The 17,276-nt window shown below is 42.6% G+C and overlaps 2 protein-coding genes and 1 long non-coding RNA gene across 7 annotated transcripts in view; 1 reads left to right on the forward strand and 2 right to left on the reverse strand.

The window, feature by feature from the left end:
• LOC120733637 overlaps nt 1-508 on the reverse strand; it is an 849-nt gene extending 341 nt beyond the window's left edge. The window contains exon 1 of the long non-coding RNA XR_005695891.1: nt 194-508. This is a non-coding gene — a long non-coding RNA (uncharacterized LOC120733637). The remainder of the gene's footprint in view (nt 1-193) is intronic.
• The window catches only part of LOC120733635 (serine/threonine-protein kinase TAO1-like), a 22,950-nt gene extending 13,049 nt beyond the window's left edge, over nt 1-9,901 (forward strand). For all 3 annotated transcript variants that reach the window (XM_040031930.1, XM_040031931.1, XM_040031932.1), the window contains 11 exons: nt 2,649-2,816; nt 3,036-3,242; nt 3,475-3,609; nt 3,824-4,060; nt 4,179-4,307; nt 5,211-5,294; nt 5,464-5,583; nt 5,675-5,914; nt 6,023-6,235; nt 6,435-6,617; nt 6,833-9,901. In XM_040031930.1, the coding sequence (XP_039887864.1) occupies nt 2,649-2,816; nt 3,036-3,242; nt 3,475-3,609; nt 3,824-4,060; nt 4,179-4,307; nt 5,211-5,294; nt 5,464-5,583; nt 5,675-5,914; nt 6,023-6,235; nt 6,435-6,617; nt 6,833-7,327 (2,211 nt within the window). In that variant the 3' untranslated portion in view covers nt 7,328-9,901. The remainder of the gene's footprint in view (nt 1-2,648; nt 2,817-3,035; nt 3,243-3,474; nt 3,610-3,823; nt 4,061-4,178; nt 4,308-5,210; nt 5,295-5,463; nt 5,584-5,674; nt 5,915-6,022; nt 6,236-6,434; nt 6,618-6,832) is intronic.
• On the reverse strand, nt 721-16,782 carry LOC120733636 (protein ABHD15). 3 transcript variants are annotated; one of them, XR_005695889.1, is made up of 3 exons: nt 11,558-11,568; nt 1,697-1,702; nt 721-1,112 (listed from the first exon to the last, which is right to left on the reverse strand). XR_005695889.1 is itself a non-coding variant. In XM_040031933.1 (3 exons), the coding sequence occupies exons 1-3, from the start codon at nt 16,351-16,353 to the stop codon at nt 12,566-12,568; spliced, it is 1,656 nt and encodes a 551-aa protein (XP_039887867.1). In that variant the 5' UTR covers nt 16,354-16,782; the 3' UTR covers nt 10,794-12,565. The 3 variants fall into 3 exon arrangements, 1 of the variants encoding a protein (XP_039887867.1); XR_005695890.1 differs by having other exon boundaries at nt 721-1,009; nt 1,692-1,702; XM_040031933.1 differs by lacking the exons at nt 721-1,112; nt 1,697-1,702 and adding exons at nt 13,319-13,548; nt 15,604-16,782 and having other exon boundaries at nt 10,794-13,241.
• Between the last annotated feature and the right edge of the window lie 494 nt (nt 16,783-17,276).

The following is a 17,276-nucleotide window of genomic DNA, read 5'->3' on the forward strand; positions in this document are numbered from 1 at the left end:
GCTTCTCGTTACCCCACGTATACTACACGATGCACGACACACGATGAAGGCGAAACTCGGGCCGATCACCAAAACGGTCGCATGACTGAAAAATCGGCTCAAAATAAGCCAAAAATCGCACAGTGTATGCCCAGCATTAAAGTGCGTAGCAAATGCCTTTTAATCTTACGAGGAAATGCGTGACTTTATCTACTTGGGTATTATTCTTAGCTGTCATAGCTGTCATAGCTTCACAGACAGTCGTCTGGATGATCTGCTCTTGTGCACATTTCTTCCCCTTATACATGGGGGTTTCTGGTAAGCAGGCACATGGTAGGAAGAGTCATTGTCAAAATGTAATAGTAGCTTATGCGCTGACATTTTAACTATTGTGGCACTCATTCTGGGATTTTAATGTTATATATTAAGGGTTAACTTTTATCTCTGACTAACTAATATAACACATGTTCCTTTTGAGGATCTTGGGCTTAGGGTTAGTGCCAAACCACAACCGCTCAAGGGGCTTTATATTTTAAGGTAAAGACCCTACAATGAATACTGTCGCGAAATCAATCAATGTAGAGCAGTGTCACAAACCACGGAAGCCCCAGAAAAGTGCAATCAAACGATGAGTTTATTAACAGCCCGGAGAAAACATCAACATATGTCTTCTGACCAAAATACATGTTGTGGATACTTATAAAGCAGTGGGGTACACGCCCCCCCATGGCATCAATTGACAGATTAAAATAGGTTCCAGACATTAGTCACAGTTAATCGTACATTTTTAATAGCTATAAACAGACATAGAACTTCTCTTTTCTATAACACCTTCCATACAAGGTAATAAACTTCAAGCCCTCAGGGTCTCTGAGGCTAATTATTGACTCTGATCATCTGTTACCAAGTAGAATAAAATATAGTAAGACACCAAATGAGTTAAGGCCTCAGGCCGGACACATTCCTAGATTATATGTATTATATGTACTGTAAGCATGCATTGCAGTTATCCTTCTATGTTCTAGTTTCCCTCAACATGTATCACCTGGACAGTCACGCCAGTGAAGCTTATGACCCTTAATGAACTGAACATCAACTCAAAATAAGCACAGATATGCAATGTGTATAAAATACTTCTAACCGTACTTGTAATAAAAGTTAACATAATGGAAGGATCCCCAAAATGGACATCTTCAATAAACAACTTAATGTCAGTAGCAGTACTGTAGAAATATTAGTAGATGAATAAGGCGGTAAAGAATGTTATTAATGCAATTATAATGATGCAGATTATATGGCAGCAATAAAAGAATTTCTGTATCTCCACAATACAGAGAGAATCCCAACAATCAGACGCCCCCCTATGAGCAAGCACTGGCAACAGTGGGAAGGAAAAACTTCCTTTAACCTCCTAAGACCCGAACTCTTTCGTGGCATTCTTAGTTTCTTTTTGCTATTTGGGCTGATTGGGACCTGATGAATGTAAAAACAAAGAATTACCAGATTTTTTTATTTTTTATTTATTTTTATTTTTTTACCTGATTTTTGTTTCTGAGAAAAATGAGATCCACATATTAGGACATTTGTTTTAAATTTTGATAGAACAGTGGCAGTATAACATCCTCGTAAGTGGATATCAGGCCCCTGTAGAGCAAAATTTTGTATTTTTGTCTAGACAACTCAAAATGTGATGTCCAAGAGGGGAGAGAGACAAGACGGAAGACTCACTGTGGAAGAGAGCCAGAGATTAATAATAACTAGTATTAGTAACTAGTGTTATTAGTAACTGGAAAGTATTAAGGTATTAAGCTGCACCTCTTGACCTCTGAATTCAGGTGTTTTCAGTGTTGTTGTCACAGGTGTATAATAATCAAGCGCCTAGCCCTCTGCTTTTACAGAGGATGCAAGTTAAGTTCCAGCAGTTTTATTTGTGAAATTACTTCCCTCCTAGATAATCCACAGTCTGTCAGTAGTATTAGTGCAGTGTTGAAGTGTTTGGGAACTGTGTGCTGGGAGCTTCGTGGCATGGGTTTCCATGACAGAGCAGTTCGTGTAGGTGTTTCTTTTGTTTGCAGATACTGTAACTTATTATTATACGCTAACTTGCAAATTTCATCTAATGTTATGAGACTGCAGTGTAAAAATCCAAGCTTCACTTGTGTATCAGTAGAACTTCTGACATGTAAATATATTTGATCAGTCAAGAAAAGACTCTTCACACATGCAGCTTATTTCCCCTGTTTTTTGCCTGAAAACAATTAATTTGTGTCATTGTCAGACAAAGAATATACATATTAATATTCAGGCATAAACACACACCAATGGGATCATCACTCTTAGATTGACACTAATCAATCAATGCCTGAGCACCTTTGTCCCCAATTTAACTGGTGTGGTTGCTCTTGAGTTGCTGATCCTGAAGCAGTATACCCAGGCCTGGGCTGTAAGGCTTTTTTCGGTGCAGGTGAGCATAGAGGTTAGGGGCATAGGGAGACACTATGGACTCTTTATAGGCTTGTCTTGTTAGTCTGTTTCTTTTCCTTTTCCTTTTTTTTACTAAGGCTCTCTGATGTCATTCTTATGTTATTTCCCCGTCTCCTGTCACGTTACTTAGAAACCTACCAGTTAAAAATGGACATGCAAGTAACTTTCCTTTCACTGCCCCACAGCACGAGTTTCTGCAACGTGAGCGTCCAGACTCTGTGCTGATGGACCTCATTCAGAGAACCAAGGATGCCGTACGAGAGCTGGATAACCTGCAGTACCGAAAGATGAAGAAGATCCTCCTTCAGGAGGCCCACAATGGGCCCACTTCAGAAGCCCAGGATGCAGACGAGGTGTGTGGACGTTTGCTGGCTAGCATCCAAACTTGAGCGACAAGAACAGGCTTCATGTGGGCACACAAATGAATTTGCCACTTTAAAAGGGCTTTCCTCAGTAACTCTAAATGCCTTGTTTGTATGCATGTCTGTCTGCGTCTCCTGTGTCTTTCGTTCTTCCTCTTGTTCCCTCGCACGCCGTCTTTCTCTGCGCCACTCTTTCGGCTTTGTCTTCAGGACCTGGAGCCTGGTGGAGGTCGGACAGGAACGGTGAACAGCGTTGGCAGTAATCAGTCCATCCCCAGCATGTCTATCAGCGCTAGCTCCCAGAGCAGCTCTGTCAACAGCCTGAATGAAGCAGCCCAGGACAGCCGCAGTGAGCTGGACCTAATGGAAGGAGATCACACAGTCATGTCCAACAGCTCAGTCATACACCTCAAACCGGTAGGTGAAACGACTCGGACACATGCTAACAATTTAAAGGTGGATTCTTCTGATCTCAGGTTATAATAAAGCCTCACATGGCTTTGCTGGGAGCTTGGGCTCAAGTTACATCACTTCACTCTCTCAGACCATGCATACATGTCAATGCTCCAAGTGTCTTGAATGTGCTCTGTCCACGGTTACACTGTGTAGTGTATCTTCTCAATTATTCTGTTGTCTTACCCCCCTCCAGGAGGAAGAAGAGAGTCTCTCTTTGGAACAAGCGGCCACCAGTGAGCCCACTGAGCCCCAGCCAACACCAGCTCAGGCCCCGAGGAAGCACTACCGCAACAGAGAGCACTTTGCCACTATACGCACAGCATCACTTGTAAGAACACATTTGCTTACTAAACCTTCCTTTGATTTGACAAAAGGACTGAAATATTATGTGTTATATGTTTAGCAAATGTTTAAAATTCCTTGGTGGAGACTTGCGAGTAGATTTGTTTACCAGTCACAAGCACAAGTGTCTAATCAGATAAGTGGAATGTCCTAGTGTAACAACAACGTTCTGATAATTCTTCTTCATCGTCATATTGTAGGTGACACGTGAGATGCAAGAACACGAGCAGGACTCGGAGCTGAGGGAGCAGATGTCAGGATACAAACGCATGAGGCGGCAACATCAGAAGCACCTAATGGCCCTGGAGAACAAGCTGAAAGGGGAAATGGATGAGCACAGGCTGAGGCTGGACAAAGAGCTGGAGAGTCAGAGGAACAACTTCACCCAGGAGATGGAGAAGCTGCTTAAAAAACACCAAGCGGCCCTGGAAAAAGACGTATGTAGACAAACGAAACTAAAATATTAATTCAGAGGAAAAACACAGTTAATAGTCTGTAGAGACAACAGCGAAATGCTCACATTATGATATTAAACTACATTCCTGTTCGGTTTAGCTGAAGACGTTTGCCAACGATGAGAAGAAGTTCCAGCAGCACATTCAGGTTCAGCAGAAGAAGGAGCTCAGCAGCTTCTTGGAGTCGCAAAAGCGGGAGTATAAACTACGCAAAGAGCAGCTCAAAGAGGTAACGCACATCCGCCTCAGCAGATAATAAATGCAGCCTGTTTATCAGACTAAATAAAGATAATTATAATTAAATTATAATTTAATATAAATAATAATTAGTAAATTTACAATATCCAGTACTGCACAAAAGTCCTGAGTCACCCCTCATTTCTTTATATTTTGCTTCCACTGAGCCAGACTTGTAATTTTATCAATGTGGTCTGACTCAGTGGTTCTGCAGATTTTCAGTTTTTCTTTGGACATTGGCTGCTTTTTCATTCAATGTTTGTCTCAGTTTTATTGAGTTATTAGCTCACCATCTACTAATTTACAAGTGCTTTTTAAATGACTGTAACTGCGTTTGTGCAAGAGACATAATTGTAATGGGTTTGAAGAGAAGACGAGCTTTACGAGGAGATTGCTGCCGTATCTCATAAAGCATTCACAGGGTACTGCTGTCTGAACAAAATCAGCTCTGCCTAGATTTTACCATGTGCGCTTCACATTACCATGACTCCTCCACCATTTTAGGCAAGAGAGGAAATTCAAATGGTTCCTGAAAATTGAGAATTATTTCGTAATTCTCCAGCCTAAAGTCCATGTGGCCCGGATGATTAAGACATGGGTACAGTGGATCCCACCCCCGTTTCCCATTTTGCTAGCAGGGTAAAAACAAAAACACATTTCACTTCAGTCGAGAACTCAAATATTTTTAATTTATTATCATCCAAGACAAAGACCGGGAACACGCTTCATTTATTTTTGCTTGAAGGTGGGTTTAAATAGTTATTTGTGAGATGTGAATTTTGACCGGCGCAGGTTAAGGAATGCAGGGCTTCAAACGCTTTTGTGTCAAACTGAATCCCTGCATATTTAAAAAAAAAAAAAAAAAAAAAAAAGCTAAACGACACCTGTGTGGCAGGAGCTGAGTGAGAACCAGTCAACACCCAAAAAAGAGAAGCAGGAGTGGCTGTCCAAGCAGAAAGAGAACATCCAACACTTCCAGGTGAGGATCGCTCAATATGTACCCTTCAAAGAACAAGTGAGATTTTTACTCGTCTGCCCCACAAAGCTTTATTTGCCGAGTCTCTTTGATTTATTTATTTATTTATTTATTTTTGGCAGTATGAGTTCTATGGTTATTTATTACAAAACCATAATATGTTTATTTCCAGGCTGAGGAGGAGGCTAACCTGCTGAGGAGACAGAGGCAGTATCTGGAGCTGGAGTGTAGGCGGTTCAAACGCAGGATCCTCATCGCCAGACACAATGTGGAGCAGGACCTGGCCAGAGAGGTGTGAAGAGAAACATATACCCAGCAGCACACAGTCTCACTTTAGATCACAGTTTTATGATACGTATTTGAGTTTTTGTTTGTTTGTTTAGGAGCTGAACAAACGTCAAACGCAGAAGGATCTGGAGCATGCAATGCTGCTGAGGCATCACGAGTCCATGCAGGAGCTGGAGTTCAGGCATCTGGCAACAATCCAGAAGGCCCGGGCAGAGCTGATACGCACCCAGCACCAGACAGAGCTCACTAACCAGCTGGAGTACAATAAGAGGAGGGAGAGGGAGCTGAGGCGCAAGCATGTCATGGAGGTCCGGCAGCAGCCCAAAAGCCTGAAGGTATACAGAAAGATGGGGACTGTTTCTTTTTCCTTTAACAAATCATTTACTACCAACACTTAACTGGAATTAATCTCATCTCATTCAACTTTTATTTTTCCCCTTTAGTCTAAGGAGCTTCAGATTAAGAAGCAGTTTCAGGAGACCTGCAAAACGCAGACTCGGCAGTACAAGGCCCTCAGGAACCATCTGCTCGAGACAACACCCAAGTCCGACCACAAGGCTGTCCTAAAGAGGCTGAAGGAGGAGCAGACTAGGAAGCTGGCCATCCTCGCCGAGCAGTATGACCACTCCATCAATGAAATGCTCTCCACACAGGCTGTAAGTTTCATAAAGGAAGATCTGCAACATTTATCAAACATAAGTCATTTCTGAGCAACATAGTGAGCATGTATCTATAGATTATTCAAAGCTAATTTGTTTAATATATTTGTGAAGGGCATCTTTAATGTTTTCTTAATGCATAACAGCCACAGAAGAACCTGTTTATGTAGGTCTGTTTCTTTGCTCCCTCCCTTAGCTGCGGTTGGATGAAGCTCAGGAGGCGGAGTGTCAGGTGCTGAGGATGCAGTTGCAGCAGGAGCTTGAGCTGCTCAATGCTTACCAGAGCAAAATCAAGATGCAGACAGACGCACAGCACGACAAGGAGAGAAGGGAGCTGGAGCAGAGGGTGTCTCTGCGGCGGGCTCTGCTGGAGCAGAAAGTAAGAATAGCCTTTGTCTAATGTCGGGATGTGGCTGAGTGCATGTTGGGAAGTGACAGGACTGCGGTTACCTCTGCATTTATATGTAGGTGTGTTGCACATACAGTTTGTGTTTTATCTTTAGTACGCTGGGATTGTTCATACGTTTGGCCAGTAATACAAACAATGTAGTTGCCTGTTTTTTCTCCGGTGTCAAATTGTGTTTATGTCCCCAGATCGAGGAGGAAATGCTTTCCCTGCAAAACGAGCGTCTGGAGCGAATCCGCTCACTGCTGGAGCGCCAGGCCCGAGAGATCGAGGCTTTTGACTCGGAGTCCATGCGACTGGGCTTCAGCAACATGGTGCTCACTAACCTGGCTCCCGATTCTCAGGGAGGCTGGGGAGGAGGAGGAGGAGGCCAGGGGGCTCAGGGGGGAGGCCACTGGCCGGGAGGAGGTGGAGGAAGCAGTCACCATAGTCATCACCAGGGGGGCTCCAGCTCACAGCAGTCCTGGGGTCACCCCATGCTGGCTGGGGGCCCACCACCCTGGAGCCTCCACCACCCTGGTGGGGGTAGTCAGAGGGGTAGCCAAGGAGGTGCGGGAGGGGTGAGGAACAGCCCGCAGGCTATGAGGAGGACGTCATCAGGGGGGAGGAGTGAACAGGGCATGAGCAGGAGCGCCAGCATCACCTCTCAGATCTCCAATGGATCCCACCTGTCATACACTTAAAATACACACGCACACACAAATTGTCTTAAAGCTAATATCTCGCTCCGAGATAACTGTACACAGACACGCATCACGCACATACCACAGTACATCTCGCACTGCACAGTACTGAGGCTGGGTTTACCTGAGCCCAGCCGCTCTCCTGTCACCACTGCTCTACATCAGTGTACTGCTAGCAGCAGTCTGTGGAAACCCAGAAGACTTGAGACTAATAAGATACCCGAGGGCCATTTACAGTAGTGCAATAGTAGTTTTCTTGTTGTTGTTGTTTTTGTTTTTTTTTTTACTGCAGCATACACTACTGTGTGTGTTTGTTACTGCCGTATTAGTCTCTGTTGCCACAATCCCAAACTAGTGTGTTAATTCTCTATTGAGAGTGGTTTGTTTGCCATCTCCTGTTTCGCAGTATTGTTTTAAACCCAAGTGGGACCGATTGTGCACAAAGGTGCTGAGCTTGTCCTTCAAACCAGATTTAAACTGATGAAAAGTTAAATTGGATTATTTATGTGTAGTTGGGGGAAGACTAGAGAACGGAAGGACTGTTTCAAGCGACGCTTGACGCAGCTGAGGAAGTTAATGGACCGAGAAAGAGAGCGAAGGTCGTTGTAAGTGAATAGCTGTGGGTGTTGCTGACTGTTTAGCTGCAGTGCAGGGGGACAGTTGTGGTGACAGAATTAATTCCAGCTCCAAAGCTAATCCAGCTGACTTGACGTGAGAAGTTTCAGCGAGATCATTTTCATGGAAAACAAAGCTGCGTACGTTCTGGTGCGAGTGCCATGCAGGTTTCTTGAGGACCGTGAGCCCAGCTGCCAAAGGTAAAGGTGCAGAGTTGGATTTGTCGTTATAGCTACTCATGCCAACAATACTGTGGTGTAATGAAACACATTGTGCCAGAGAAAGGCAGTTCAGTGGACATTAATGCCACGTGGCCAAGGGAGCCACTTGTCCTTCGTGTTCAGCTCCGTTATCTCAGCTCTTGGGTTTCCACAGGCCTCTGGCCTTCACTCACGCCTGCCCAGTGGAAGGCCAGTCTGAAGGGCACTTGGATCCTTATTAGTCTGCAGGCCCTATGACAGAGATGGGTTTTCAGCAGCACCTAACCTCAACTTTGAACAGTTTCAAAACTGGTGTTCACTCATCACTTGTTTGCAATACAATTTCAATCTGATTTGGCACCATTTTAGTGATGCACTATGCAGTTAGAAACAACAAGAAAAGAGAAAAAAAAAAACGACACAAGCCTTTTGGCCTACCTCAAGAACACTCAAGTTAGAGCCTTGAATGTCTTGATTTGCACTTTGGCGTAGGCTTTCACCCACTCTTAATTGTTAATCGGACACATTTACACAAACACGTAGTGGCTATTCATTTTATTCGCCCAGGCAAACATTACGTAAGCCTGGTTTATAAATGCATGTGCGTTGAAAATAGCACACTTAGCCTTTGTGAGCTGAGTTGGATGTAAATTGGCAACACAGTCAGCAGCAGCAGGCAAATTTATTAATGTATAAAAACGTCCGTGAAGCTTTGGGAAGTATTATTATTCACAGTTGCCCGAAATGCCTTTTTGTTATTTCTGTTATTTTCTTTATTTCTTTATTTTATTTTATTTTTTTTTTTAAACCTTATAAGACCCTACAGTGAAAACAAATGAACACAGAGTGAGGAGGAGCTTCACTAGCCCTCAGCTTGGTTGGTGACTGCTGAACGTTTTTGAAGAGTGGATGGGTGGTGATGCTGGGATCTCCGCTGCCATGCCCCTGCAACCTTCCCCGGTCTGACACCCCGCTCTGTCTCACCCCTGATGACCACAATGTCACATTCTGACCACCGATCTTGTCCCCCAGCATCCCTCCGCCTACGTTTCCTCCCCTCTGGAGCCTCCTTTTTGTTTTGGTTTTTTTGGTCTTCGCTCCTTCGCTCCCCTCCTGGATCTTTGTGGAAAGAGCTCTCTCAAGTAAAACAAAAGAAGAAAGAAATATATATAAATGTTCTAAATCTATAAAGAAGGATTATAGAGATGTAAAGCTAAAGGTGGAAAGTGTTATTGTGAAACAGAGTTTATGCATTATATGTTGCTGCAGAGGTGGAATGTACAGGAAAAGCGTGTTAATATTGTATATTTTGAATCTGAACATGTGGAGATCGAATCGACAAATCAGAGACGAGTTAACTTGCGATGCAGGCACAGCGGTGCGTGGCTTTAGAGCGGCGGCAGTTGAACGATGGATCGATTCGCGGCTGCTGAGTTTTTCACTGTCTTATTTGCAGCTGCGAGTTCTCGAACTTGTTACAGATATGCTGTTGTGAATGATAACAACACAACTGTAGGTCAGATTGCCTCGAGTAAACGGCAACACTTTGTTTTGTAGTGTATGAGGATGATTTTGCACATAATTTGAAAACTAGTTAGGTGGAGCCTTTGCTCGAGCACTGGCTATGTGTTACTGACATTGTACCCCGTAGTGAAGACTCAGCCTCTCTGCTTCATATCTTGGTGGTTTTTAAAAGACTTAGAGCTAAAGTAAAGGTTATAACATGAGGGGGAAAAGTCTTTTTAAAGATTTATTTAAGGAAAAAAAAGAAGTGTTAAAATCTGAAATGGCTAAAATTGTTTCCAGATTCTTGCTGTAGACAGTAAACGTTTTTGTCTTGTAGGGTCCACTGACCTTACATTTTCTGATCTGTGCACCAAGAGCCCTGTTTGTTTATGGTTCGACACAAACCATTTTCACACTGCACTTAATGATTTGCCTTTGGTGTGGGGGGGGGGAGTACCAACCTGTACTCAATAGTTTGAATCTCTTTTTTGGCTCAGAAACAAAGCGCCAGTATGCCATTGTACCAACTTTCCCCCCAGGTCTTTAGTGTTTTTATGCCAGAAGGGGTGTTTTTAATTTCCAGATGATGTCTGCAGAGGGCCAAACGAGCAGTGGACTTTTAGACCTTCTCTTGTGTTTACTAGAACTCCCAGGTGTTTTGCGAGGCAGTCTACCTTTAGACCTCGGTCACTCTGAACTGGATCAGTTGCACTGATTGCACAAGTGACTGACCAGATTAAAGAGTCTACTGTGATCCACCCCCCCCAACTCTCAGTGTTTGGGTTGGGGGAGGAGGTGACTGCTATTGCTGAAAGTAGGTGGGAGGCAGGCTTATGTCTCTGTACAGTCTGTTTTATCAGTATTCCTTTTATCTCCTGTCATTTGGTGGATCTTGCTGTTTTATTCTCCCTGGTCCAGAGATCTGTATTAAACTGTATTAAATGTATAGATTGTGCAGAAAGCTGAATGTTGCATAGCAGAAGAGAAAAGATATTCCTTACAGATGACAAAGTAAAATGTATAAATGAAACTCAAAGGCAAAGTTTAGGGGATAAATGTAATATTTTGTTTGTAATTACTATTTTTTGTTGGAAGAGGGCTACTGGATAAAGAATCATCTGTAATAAAATAATTTTAATATTTCTTTGTCCTGTGGTGTCTTGTATGAAATAGGAAATACAGTCATGTATGGATATGAAATGGAAAAAGTGTAACTGTTTCATTTTAAGATCTCCGGAGACCCCGGTAGAGAATTTTATTCCGCTTAATGTTTCTTCCTGTTAAAAGGGAGTTTTTCCTTCCCACTGTCGTGCTTGCTCATAGTGGGTGGTCTGATTGTGGGGTTCTCTCTGTAGTTCTGTAGGGTCTTTACCTTACAATATAAAACACATTAAGGTGACTGTTGTTGTGATTTGGCACCATATAAATGAAATGGGATTGTTTATAATTTGGATGTTTTTTGCGGGATTATTGCAAAATAGACATTTGTACTATTGTACCAAAGAAAGTTCAGGGAGTTTTGCACCAACAGCCACCTCCATTGTACAGCACAAGCTTTTGTACAGTTTGGATGAGTTTTACTATATTTAAAAAAAAAATCATTTAACAATTTGTTGCCACAAATAAATAGAAATCATTTCAGTGGGCAGACTGTGAGAGAAGCAGAAAAACTGATTAATAATTCCCTTTTAACATGTTCGGAAGCCCGTGGTTTCACTATCCAGTCATCATTTTACCAACAAATCGTAGGAAAAGTTGACGTTTTGCAAACAAAGTCATCTTACAAAAAGCCAGGAGCAGTATGGTTTTGATTTGTAGATACTTTCGAGTAGTGCCACCGATCTGTAGCACAGAAAATCATCAGGGTTTGGAGAAGAGCAGAAACATTTCTAGCACTAGGAGCACAAACGCACACTTCTGTAAAGCAGCTGAGATTCCTGAGTGTTCTCAAAGTAAGTGGATAAGAATTACAGTTCAGATTTATAAGCCAGAGGAATACGGAGCCTCTTTCGAGAGAATTTTGTTACTTGGTCACAGTAACTGCAATAACTGGTGATTTTCACTACTGCTTAAGTTAAACAGGTAGAAGAAATTGATGACAAATTACTCACCTGAAAATGATCACTGATTGGTTGATTAACCCCCACCACCCAACTGATAGATACTAAAGATGTTTGTGTCTTTCAGACAAATGGTCCAAAATAATAATAAGATCCTACATGTACCTTAAGCCCATCTACACCAGTCTGTTCATGGACGTAAAGCACAGGAGACACAAACATATATTTTGAGGCAGTTATGTGTTTGCAGCTTACTTGCCCCCTTAAGGTCAGAGTTAATGGGTCAATAGTAAGAAAGAGACTGGGTGAAAGACTCATCTCCCATTCTCCAAAAACATGTCAGTAATCCCCCAAGACTGAGTTAAACCTTTAGACTTTTTGGAAGGTTTGTGACCAGTTAGATCTGGTAAAAAAAATCCTGTGACAGCATTTCATAAAAAGAACATACCAGCAGTCAAACAGGGCCGAATAGGTTTCGATAATTTGTTTTCTCCCTTTAACAAATGAAATCATGATTTAAAAACTGCATTTTGAATGTATTCAGGTTATCACTGACACATGTATGTCTCATGTTCTCAAGTCTTTTGATAACAAGAAATGCTTAAGTCTGACAAATATACAAAAAAATAGAAAGCGGACAAATACTTTTTCACATGATGTGACAGGAAACATAAAGGTCTTTTATTTGAAGACCAGTGTGTTTTGAAAAAATGTCAATAGGCATTAGTCAGCTAATGTCATTAGTTATGCATTTTTTTTCTTGGTTAAAAAAAAGTTTTCTTTTGTCTGCTTGTATTTGAAAGACTTGTTTTTTATCTTCTCAATACCACAATTGGGAATAATCCATCCTCTCCCCTTCAGCGTGTGTAGGACCTCTTCCAGGTGAAATTCCCTTCTTGTGCATCCATGGCGCATTGATCAGCAGCCTGTGGTCTTGGTCTTCTCATCTCTGTGGCTTTTCTCCTACGAGCAGGAGCCATGCTCCAGCCCCTCAGCGTAGCCTGACTATTTTCTTCCATTAGAGCACTCCAACTCACCCTGTTCCTCTCATCCCCACGCAGGAATTCAGCTACGACCCTAAAGTACTCCAGAATTGAGATATGACTCCAGATTTCTCCCCCCTGCTCCTCCAGAGCAAATCCACAATGCCCTCCCCTGTCTGTCAACATCAGAAAGAAATACGGATTGCTCATAAAAAGGGGGAGGGGCAAAGTGGAGGCAGGCGGGAGGAGAGGGTCATCACTGCTGCGTACACAGAGCACAGGGACCGCCACCTCATCTGCATCTCTCAGTGGCTCGTTTCTCTCCCAGTAGCTTTCCCAGTCCTTGGCTGGGTAAGCCCTCTCATCCAGCGCCCAGGCTGCTGAAGATGCCAGGCCCCACTGGGAGTGAGATCTTGAGCTCAGTCCAGAATTTAAAGGGCTTAATTGAGGCTGAGCTGGGGAGCAGAAAAGTGCTTCCTCAAAGTCCCTGAGGGACGAAGAGCTGAGGGCCCGATCCACATCCCGGACGCCTCTGAAGGAACTCGCATATCTTATAAAGAAAACCAACAAAGATATCATATCCATGCTTCATTTATGTCTGTGCTACAACACTTTTACTGTTCTCACCTTCTGAGCTGCTGTTTTCGGTGAAACAGTGCCCCCCAGCGGTAAATAGGAGGCATAGGCGTTTCAAACCACAGTTGGCCGAGAAGCACAGGTGAGATTGCTGCTGCTGCTGTCAGGTACGTGCTCGATCCACACTCCCCCAAATATGAAAGAAGAACCCCTGAGCCTGACCCCTCACTCACTGCAAAAAGCACAGAGGACGGGTGGCGGCTGTGGACATAAGCCACCGCCTGATCACGGAAGACATGAAAGATAGTGACACTGTGAGATCATGGTCAAAACAAAAATAAGTGACCGGTATCGATTTTACAACAACATGTCTAACTCAGTGTTCGAATTAGTTTCTTGAGGGATTTGATGCAGACGTGAATATTATCCTGGGAATAAATCTATTTTTTTCTTTTTACATTTTTTAAACCCAATTTTTCTATTTTGTTTTTAGTTCTTCCTTTTTATTATTTTTATTTATATCTTTTGAAACCCACAGACGATTCTGTTGGTATTCCTTAGTGTGTGCACCTTGGACACTGTAGTGACACCAGAGGGACAGAGCTGCAGGTGCACCTGACGTGCATAACTTTTGAACCATATGGCCACTGGCTGAAAATGAGCTACTGTTGTAATTTTTGATTTTAAAAAATTAATAACTAAATATTTGCACACCTACACCAAAAAATAGGGCAGGTGCTGGGCCATAAAAGAGTCAGAGCAATAAATATGCTAATTTAGTAGCAGTGTGCCAGCTGTTGGTATTTTTCACATACACAGTTGAATTTTTTTTGCTCACATTTCTTAAATGTTCATCATTCTGCATTTTCTAAAAAGTTTTCTAGACCATTTTTTTCAATCTGCATCAGGCAGATGATCTTCAGAGAAAATATTGCAAAAAAAACCAACAAAAAACTCCCAAAAACAAAAAAACAAAAAAGTTTCAACTGTAACTAAAAAAAAGTTGAAATGCTTTGTAAAATTCACAAAAGCAAAAAAGGTTTGCAAATCTCATGAATGCATGTTTTCTCAGAAGGTCATACAAAAACATATGAAATGTTTAAACTGAGAAAATGTGGCTGAAGCAAAATCTTGTGTGTGGGAGACTTTCAGTTGGCCTTGAAATGACTCCAATCGTCAAGTGACTCAGCTGACTTGTTAATCACTGAAGGTGAGGCCACTCGGGTAGTTTAACTCTTATGTGGCCTTGCCTCTGGGGTGGACAAGGTTCAGCCTGTGTTCCTAAAAGCTACAGGGCTGAGCACTCCTGAGCTTCCCTGTGAAGACCTACACCAGGGAGCCAGTGAGCAGAGTACATCCAGTAGTTGAACCTGTGATTCAGAAGGAACAATCCATCTCTCACCTCTCGATTCTACTTTTTGCACATTATGTGGTTCTGTTTCAGCAGGTGGTGACCTCCAGCTCGCACCAGAGTGGAACTAAAAGAATGAGATTGTGGATAGAAACAGCAGAAATGGGCTTTCTCTGACAGATGGCTGGGCGCAGCCTTAGCGATAGGGTCAGAAGTTCAGTCATTTGGGAAGGGCTCAGAGTGGAGATGCTACTCCTCCACATCAAAAGGTGCCAGCTGAGTTTGTTTGGGCATCTAGGATACTTCTTGGATGAGGCTTTCTGGGCCCGTCCTACCTGGAGATAGCTCTGGGGTAGATACACTACATACTGAAGAGTTTATGTCTCTCGGCTTGCCTGGGAATGCCTCAGTGTTCCCAGGTGTTGAAAATGAGCTAACATCAGTTTTAAATTGATGCATTTTCTCAGTTTAAACATTTGATGTGTTCAATTGTCTATTGTGAGTAAAATATGGGTTTATGAGATTTGCAAATCGTCACACTCAGATTTTACTTACATATTACACACTTATTCGAATTGGGGTTTTAGATTTGAAATTTTCAAATGCATCCATACCTCAAACACAAACAAGCAAAACCAAAAGCAAGCACAAATGTCCTCACAACCAACACAACGGATCTTTTTTTCGTTCTTCTTTTGCTTTCTTTTCTTTCCTTTCGTTTTTATGAATGGCACAAAAATGATGTCAGACAACCAAGCCGTGCAAAACAAACCAGTTGAACAACCGAATGCATTGTTCTAAGTGAAAGTATATCTCAGCCAGACTGCTTCACGTAATAAACATGTATTCTTACTGGTCCTGGCTGTCATGCCTTTAACACGATCAGATCAAGTGCCTATGGAAACTGTGCTGTAGCCCCTCAAAGGTATTCGGAATTTTCTTTGTCCAACAGTTTCTGTTTGATGATGAAATTGTCTTTCTTTACCTGCTCGAGATCAGCTGGGTCTCCAAACTCGGTTACTCGTGCTGTGGTCAGCGGGCACCCCTCTGTGCCCCGAGGGTGAAAGACCACCACATAAAAGCCCTGACACAGAGCCTGTTGGCACAGCATCTTTAAGTGGGGGGTCATCCCTCCCCAGTATTGAGGGATGAGGAGGAGGACAGGGGGTGCTGAGGTGAAGCAGCCCGGTGCCCTCACCCCTGACTGGTGCTCCTTCCTCACATCCCACTTCTTTCTTGTGGCAGCCTCACCCATCTTTGTTCCTACAGCCCAGTCCACAGCTATGATTCCCCCATCTTTCAGTAGCAGGTTGTCTCTAGTGAACTGCAACGCCTCTCCATGTTGGCCCCACAGCAGGCTGGACAGTGTCTGGAGGTGGGGGTCTCCCCTCGGCCAGGTGGCCAGTCTCGGCTTGGCCAGAGAGCCACAGTGCCGGAGCAGATATTTAGCCAGCGCGGTGGGTTTGCATATGAGTCTGGATTCATCTGAGATCTGACCTGACCCTGACAAAATATTAGTCCCTGCTGATTTGACCTCTTCAGCCCTTGCACTGGTGTTCTTGTGAAGTGGCAGCCCCAGGATCAGGCAAATAATAACCCAGAGTCTCCAGCTTAAAGCCCTGACTGCCAGCCCTGTCCAACAATGCACTCTGGGCAAGCGGAGAGTTAGAGACAGCAGCAAAAGTAGCACGGATGGGAACAAAAAGAGGAAATAATCCCCTACAAATGATGCCATTTGCAAATGCAAAATGATGTATTTTAATCCAGTGTTTTCTTTGAATATCTTGACTTTTATTTCTTCAAAAACAGTTAACGGCCATCTTTCTTGTTTCTCCAGGAACCTGAAAATCCAGCCTGACACGCAATCTGTTGCTCTGTATCGTCGTCTCCTTTTTCCAATTCAGAGAGATTCAAGAGAAGTTTTCAAAGATTGCCAAAGAGAGAGAAAAAAGAGGGCCGGGGCAAATGTTAGTTGTTCTGCACTTGCTGCCCCTGCTTTCTCCTCCCTCCATAAATCATTTACTACCAGCTCACATAAAAATCAAGCAAACAGAAGCCACATAAATCTGACCCATTAAATCTTAAATGATCATAGTCTTGGACCTTATTCTGTTCCTGGAATCATTTCGACTCTATTTTTAACAACAGCTTAAATGCAAATATCAGTATATTTTTGCACTGAAGAACAGTCACTGTAAAATTTCATTCAACAGTTTTATTCTCATTAAAAATCTGTAAAGAAGTTTTAAAGTAATGTTTTATTTTCTCTCACAGTTTGAGTTTGGAAGAAGATTTATATTCTTTAATCAAAGATGAATGCTTGTTAGTGTTGGTTTATAATCACGGAAGATGAAATATAACTATTTTTAATTACCTGCAAAAATTGTATTTTCAGTGACTCTTACGGTTCAAAGTGTGTAATAATTACCATTAGTATGCAGTACATTACTGGTAATTTGACTGTGACATTTTTTTTAAAAAGTATACACAACTGAGGACTGACAGGTAGGACTGGTTGGGGTAGTGTACTCCTCCCCTCTAGGAAAGATAACCATATGATAACCAGTAAAATGTTACATTTATTGATTACAAGCAAAAATACTGAAATCCTCCTGAACCACTTCAGAGGCTCCTAATAAGGATTTCATCCTGAGTCAT

Source organism: Simochromis diagramma, unplaced genomic scaffold, assembly GCF_900408965.1.
Source record: "Simochromis diagramma unplaced genomic scaffold, fSimDia1.1 OVJJ01000216.1, whole genome shotgun sequence".
In the NCBI taxonomy this organism is placed as follows: domain Eukaryota; kingdom Metazoa; phylum Chordata; class Actinopteri; order Cichliformes; family Cichlidae; genus Simochromis; species Simochromis diagramma.